The 6,572-nt window shown below is 64.8% G+C and overlaps 2 protein-coding genes across 2 annotated transcripts in view; one reads left to right on the top strand and one right to left on the bottom strand.

Moving 5' to 3' along the window:
* Positions 1-108, top strand: part of LOC133262835 (myosin-6-like) — a 16,596-nt gene extending 16,488 nt beyond the window's left edge. Inside the window, exon 39 of the mRNA XM_061442327.1 lies at positions 1-108. This exon is cut by the window's left edge and continues 85 nt beyond it. The gene's annotated coding sequence lies outside the window, so the exon portion shown is untranslated.
* A 3,510-nt stretch (positions 109-3,618) lies between these two features.
* On the bottom strand, positions 3,619-5,134 carry CDC42SE1 (CDC42 small effector 1). The gene is made up of 3 exons (XM_061442417.1): positions 5,023-5,134; positions 4,833-4,943; positions 3,619-3,704 (listed from the first exon to the last, which is right to left on the bottom strand). The coding sequence occupies exons 1-3, from the start codon at positions 5,074-5,076 to the stop codon at positions 3,633-3,635; spliced, it is 237 nt and encodes a 78-aa protein (XP_061298401.1). The 5' UTR covers positions 5,077-5,134; the 3' UTR covers positions 3,619-3,632.
* Between the last annotated feature and the right edge of the window lie 1,438 nt (positions 5,135-6,572).

The raw sequence follows: 6,572 nt of genomic DNA, 5'->3' as shown, positions 1-6,572 counted from the left end.
CCTGCCCAAGGCAGGGCCTGATGATGTCACTAAGTGACCCAACATTGACCCAATGTTGACCCAACGTTGACCTAACATTGACCCAACATGACCTGAAGCAGCCTTGGGGGCTGGAGAGGTGTCAATGGGCAGCTGTGGGGCGGGCGTGGGGCTGGGAGCAAGGCATGATGGGATGGCACTTGGAGGTCTGATTTGGTTGAGGGATGAGGCCATGTGGGGACACCAGGAGATGCCGAGCTGGACACCAGCAGCGAGGGCATCGTGGAGGACACCAAGCTGGAGGCCAAGAGACCCGCAGGTGCCACCTACACACCCAGGACTGACTCCTGGGACCCATAACTGAGCCCCAGACCCATAAGTGACCCCTCCAGACACACAAATGGCCTCTGGGGGACCCATAACTGAGCCCTGGGACACATAAACGTTTCCCCCCAAACCCATAAGTGACACTTGGGGACCCATAAGTGTCCCCCAGGGACCCACAACTGACTCCCCAGACCCTAAAGGCCCCCTGCGTGAACCACAGAGACCCAAAGGAACGCGCAGGGACCCATAGAGACCGGTTGAAGGGGCAGAGAGGAGCGGTGCTGGTGGGAGCCGGGATGGAGCCGGAGCCGCCGGGGCCCATGCGGGGACGCCAGGGATGAGCGGGCGGGCGGGCGCTAGGACCCGGGGCGGCCTCGGCGAGGGGGCGGAGCCTGTGCTGGATGGGGCGGGGAGAGGGGCGTGGCCATGTCCATACAAGGAGCGCGGCGCCCGTCCGGTACCCGCTGCCGCGGCGCCTCCTGGCGGCTGAGAGAGGAACCGCGGTACCGGGGGCAGCGGTACCGGGGGGAGCGGGGAGCATCCCATAATTCCAGGCTGTCCCGAGCACTGCGCATGGGATAGGGCTGGGAATGGGGTGGCGATGGGATGGGATGGGGTGGGATGGGGTAGGGTAGGGTAGGATGGGATGAATGGGATGCGATGGGGATGGGATAGGATAGGGTAGGATGGGATGGGATGGGATAGGATAGGGTAGGATGGGATGGGATGGGGATGGGATAGGATAGGGAGGGGATGAATGGGATGGGATAGGATACGGATGGGATAGGGTGGGACGGGATAGGATGGGATGGGATAGAATGGGATAGAATGGGATAGGGTGGGATGGGATAGGATGGGATGGGATAGAATGGGATAGGGTGGGATGGGGTAGGATAGGGTAGGATAGGATAGGATGGGATGGGATAGGATAGGATAGGAAGGAATAGGATGGGAAAGGATAGGATGGGATGGGATGGAATAGGATGGGATAGGATAGGATGGAATGAGATAGGATGGGATAGGATAGGATGGGAAGGAATAGGATGGGATAGGATAGGATGGGATAGGATGGGATGGGATAGAATAGGGTAGGATGGGATGGGATAGGATATGGATGGGATAGGGTGGGACGGGATAGGATGGGATGGGATAGAATGGGATAGGGTGGGATGGGATAGGATAGGGTAGGATAGGATAGGATGGGAAGGAATAGGATGGGATAGGATGGGATGGGATGGGATAGGATGGGATGGGATAGGATGGGAAGGAATAGGATGGGATAGGATAGGATGGGATGGGATGCGAAGGAATAGGATGGGAAGGAATAGGACGGGATAGGATAGGATGGGATAGGATGGAATGGGATAGGATGGGATGGGATAGGATGGGATGGGATGTGAAGGAATAGGATGGGATAGGATGGGAAGGAATAGGACGGGATAGGATAGGATGGGATGGATAGGGGAGAGCAAGGTGCACGTTTCTTGGGGGAGGACACGAGGGTCTCTGCGTTAGCGGCGTCCCGGCTGCTGTTCAGGGCTCTCCTGTGGGAACACGGCTGTGTTCTGTTCCGCTGGCCCTGCCACAGTCACCTCCGCTTCCTCCTCCTCCGGAAGCTGGCTGCTGCCCTTCCTCTTCCCCACCGATCAGTCTGAAGGAATTCCTGCCCCATGGCGTTCTGAACTCCCTTCACAAACCCACCGCTTCCCCGCTGCCTCAGTGTCGCACGTGGCCGTCCCCTTCCAGCCACGGGCGCTCGGCAAAGCACCACGAGAGGAGCCAGGGCAGGAACGAACACATCCCCAAACCCGCTCCCGATGGAACCGAACCCCGGCACCAGTGCTCCCGTGAGCACCGCGATCTGCCCGGTCTTGGGCACCGAACCCTCGGCCTCTCGGGCACCCCAGAAACCAGATCCCGAAGTGCAAACACCCAACTCCTGCTCCTAATCCTGCAGGGCCACGGCAGGGAGCCCGAGAGCTGAATCCCTCCCATCACCGAGACGTGAAAGCGATGTGGGTACGGCCCAGCTCGCCCCAAGGGGGATCCCGGGATCCCTGTTCTCCTGCGGTGCAAACCTCGCTGTCAATGGGAGCCTTTTGGAGCACGGACACGGGGAGGAGAGCACGGATGAGGGCGCGGTGGAGCCTGGGGGGTAACGCAGGGCTCAGCACCCATGGTGGGAGCCTTGGGCTCCTGCCCCAAACCCTCTGGGTCTCGGTGTGGGGGGGAACGATGGGCGCTGCCTGCGCGGTACCAGCCAAGGATGCTCTTCCCTCCGCCAAGCTGGGCTGGCAGCAGAAGGGGACGCAGCCCCAGAGACACAAGCAGCGGCATCAGTGGCTCTCGGTGTGCCCCAACCGGCACCCATGGGTGAATAAAGGCCGTGGACAGGAGCACGGTGCCCACTGCGTGGGGCCTTCCCTGGCAGCGCGGGGCAGGGAGGGAGCGTGGGCACCTGCAGGCGTGCTCCTGGGCCAGCACAAAGGGTTTATTGCAAGGACGGGTTGGTTCCACCAGCACCGCGCACCCCACGGGGCCGGGAAGAGCGCGGGTCCTCACGGGAGCATCGCGGCGCGGCACGGAGCGCGGTGACCGCCTCGGCCGCGACGCCCGGCGGCTGCTGCGGGACCGGGGATCCTGGCGCTGGTTGAACTATGTACACCCGAGCCCGAAGTCAGGAGCCCGAGCACCGCCACGGCTCAGGCCCCGTCCTGCCTCGGCCAGCGCCAGCGCGACGCTGGCGGTGATCCCAGAGGAGAGCGCTGCAGTCCTGCCCCCGCGGCCGCCCGGATGGCGTTGGGGGGGGGGGAGCTTAAAAAAGACCTCTCTATCCTAAAAAAGGAGGCAGTGCTGGACACGCTGCCCCGGAGGCACCGGAGGCTCAAGCCACAGGCATCAGTTTTGCTGTCCCGCGCCGTTCGAGGAGCCTCAGCGCCGCCGCCGCCATCCCCGTCGGGAGCGAGGCACCGGGGCCCGGCGCGGAGGCAGGGCTGGAGCCCCGGGGTTTGGCACATCCCGCAGGCAGCCGCGTCCTGCCCGCTGCGGCGCTGCCGGGGCACGAGGCATCGCGGGGCCGGCGCCGCCGGGAAGCAGGGAGGCACCGGGAGGCGGGCGAGGGCTGCGCTGCATAAATCGCCGCAGGGTGCAAGCACTCGAGGGCGGCCTCTGCTCTCATTGGGGTTCAGGCAGGAGAGGTTTGGGCTGAAAACCCCAGGAATCTGCAAAGGGCAAGAAGAGCGGTTACAGAAGCGCCCCATGGTGTGTCCAGGGGGGTGGGAGGGGGGTGCTGGGTGCTCAGGGCCCCCACCACCGGTACTCACATGCTACAAGACCCGGGAGCCGCTCCACTGCCGCTCCCATCCACCCTTGGACCTCATCTCCTGCACAGCACCGGTCTGTGGGGAGGGGGGAAAGGGAGGGGGTGAGGAGATGGGGGGAAGGGAGGGGGGGGGAAGGAATAGGGGTGCAATGGGGGTGAAGAGATGGGGTGAAGGGATGGGGTGAAGGGATGGGGGTGAAGGGATGGGGGTGAAGGGATGGGGGTGAAGAGATGGGGTGAAGAGATGGGGTGAAGAGATGGGGTGAAGGGATGGGGTGAAGGGATGGGGGTGAAGGGATGGGGGTGAAGGGATGGGGGTGAAGAGATGGGGTGAAGAGATGGGGTGAAGAGATGGGGTGAGGGATGGGGTGAAGGGATGGGGTGAAGGGATGGGGGTGAAGGGATGGGGGTGAAGGGATGGGGGTGAAGAGATGGGGTGAAGAAATGGGGTGAAGAGATGGGGTGAAGGGATGGGGTGAAGGGATGGGGTGAAGGAATGGGGTGAAGAGATGGGGTGAAAGACATGGGGTGAAGAAATGGGGGTGAAGGGATGGGGTGAAGGGATGGGGTGAAGGGATGGGGTGAAGAGATGGGGGTGAAGAGATGGGGGTGAAGAGATGGGGTGAAGGGATGGGGTGAAGGAATGGGGTGAAGGGATGGGGTGAAGAGATGGGGGTGAAGAGATGGAGGTGAAGAGATGGGGTGAAGACATGGGGTGAAGAAATGGGGGTGAAGGGATGGGGTGAAGGGATGGGGTGAGGAGATGGGGGTGAAGAGATGGGGTGAGGAGATGGGGGTGAAGAGATGGGGGTGAAGAGATGGGGTGAGGGATGGGGTGAAGGGATGGGGTGAAGGGATGGGGTGAGGAGATGGGGGTGAAGAGATGGAGGTGAAGAGATGGAGGTGAAGAGATGGGTGAAGAGATGGGGTGAAGAGATGGGGGTGAAGGGATGGGGGTGAAGGGACCCAGCACCCCGACACCACCACCCCTGCACCCAACCATGGGCTCCAGCACCCCAACACCACCACCCTGCACCCAACCATGGGCCCCAGCACCCCGACACCACCACCCTGCACCCAACCATGGGCCCAGCACCCCAACACCACCCCCCTGCCCCCAACCATGGGCCCCAGCACCCCAACACCACCCTCCTGCCCCCAACCATGGGCCCCAGTGCCCCATTGCTGCCGAGGGCAGGGTTACCATGGGCAGGCCTTCACCCGCAGCCATGTCTCCGGAGCCGATGTGCGTCAGGTGCACGAAGTTCATGGGCTCCCCGATCATGGAGCGCTCGATTCGCCTCCTCCTCTTCTTCTGCAAGGGGATGAAGGCCGTGAGCCCCCCCCCCTCCATCACCAGCACCCCCCCAAGCAGCCCCATTGCAGGCACTCACCGGCTGGGGCTTCTCCAGGACGCAGCAGCCCAGCTTGTGCCAGAAGTCGCTCATGGTGGCAGCCGCCGCGGTGCAGGGGGCCCGGCGCGGGCTCACTCCATGGACCCGGTGCGGGCGGCTGCAGGGGTGGGGAGGGAAGGATGGCAGAGCCGAATGCACCCCGAGCACCACGGATGGAACAGAGCCCATCACCGCAGGGCTGGGGCCAGGGCAGGATGCGGCCCCTGGCCCTGGCGCAGGTTGGGGATGAGGGGGATGCTGAGGCAGGATGGGGCAAGGATGGGGCGGCCCTGGTAAACCCCAGCACCTATAAAGACCCCGGCCTTGCCAAAACGGGGACGGAGCTGAGCTGTGCCCATGGCCCCGGTTGGGGCAGCCAAATTGGGGTGGACAATGGGGAAGGGGGGGGTCACCCCAAAACGGGTGTCCCCAAGAGAGGCACTGAAAGGCGCCGCGGCCGGAGCACAGCCCCGGAGCAGGCACCGCGATGGCACCGGGGGGGAACCGGGGCACGGCCCCGTTTGGCAGCTCCCGGTGCCGGCAAACAGGAAACGTCCCCTTCCTCTGCCGCCCGGCACCGGCACCGGCACCGGATGGGTCCAAAGTCCATGGCTGCCGTCCGGCCCTTCCTGCAGGCACTGGGTGCTGGAAGGGGGGGGGGGGGTGGGTGCTCAGCACCCCTTTGGGTGCGGATGGGTGCTCTGGGCCCGCAGGATTGCATCACCCCAGCGTTGGCCCCATTCAGAGCCTCGCCAAGGCCCAAAGGCAGGATCCGGCCCTGGGGTGAGCCCCGGCTCAGCACCCACTGCTGAGTGCTCAGCACCACCGAGCACGGGCAGGTTGGGGCACGTCGGGGGCTAAACCCAGCCATGGCTACGGATGGGCACGGGGCTGGGGGCTCCTTCCCTTTCCTTCCCAGCCCCATTCCCATAGGGCCTCCGCTCGCTGCCGGATTCAATGGGGCGGGAGGCCTCGGGACCAGGCTCAGCCTCGCACCCATGGAAACCCCACGGGGTTCAAGGCCCCACGACCCCCCTCAGCCCCCCAACCCCACCCCATGGCACCCACTGCCCCCCAACCCCCCCATGGCACCCATTGCCCCCCAACCCCACGCTACGACTCTCCCCAGACCCCAACCCCCCCCATGGCACCCACAGCCCCCAACCCCCCCCATGTTACCCCCAGCCCCACAACTCCACCCCATGGCACCCACTGCCCCCAACCCCACGCTACGACTCTCCCCAGACCCCAACCCCCCCCATGGCACCCACAGCCCCCCCAACCCCCCCCATGTTACCCCCAGCCCCCCAACTCCACCCCATGGCACCCACTGCCCCCCAACCCCACGCTACGACTCTCCCCAGACCCCAACCCCCCCCATGGCACCCCAACTCCACCCCATGGCACCCCCAGCCCCTCAACCCCCCCCATGGCACCCCCAGCCCCCCCCAACCCCCCCCATGGCACCCCCAGACCCCCCCAACCCCCCCATGGCACCCCCAGACCCCCCCAACCCCCCCATGGCACCCCCAGACCCCCCCAACCCCCCC

The sequence above is a fragment of the Pezoporus flaviventris genome, unplaced genomic scaffold (assembly GCF_033815535.1).
Source record: "Pezoporus flaviventris isolate CSIRO_AGI_PZ_B2104156 unplaced genomic scaffold, CSIRO_AGI_Pfla_v1 ptg000225l, whole genome shotgun sequence".
NCBI classification, from domain to species: domain Eukaryota; kingdom Metazoa; phylum Chordata; class Aves; order Psittaciformes; family Psittacidae; genus Pezoporus; species Pezoporus flaviventris.
Note: the sequence above shows the minus strand (reverse complement) of the source record. Positions and strands in the feature narration are given on the sequence as shown.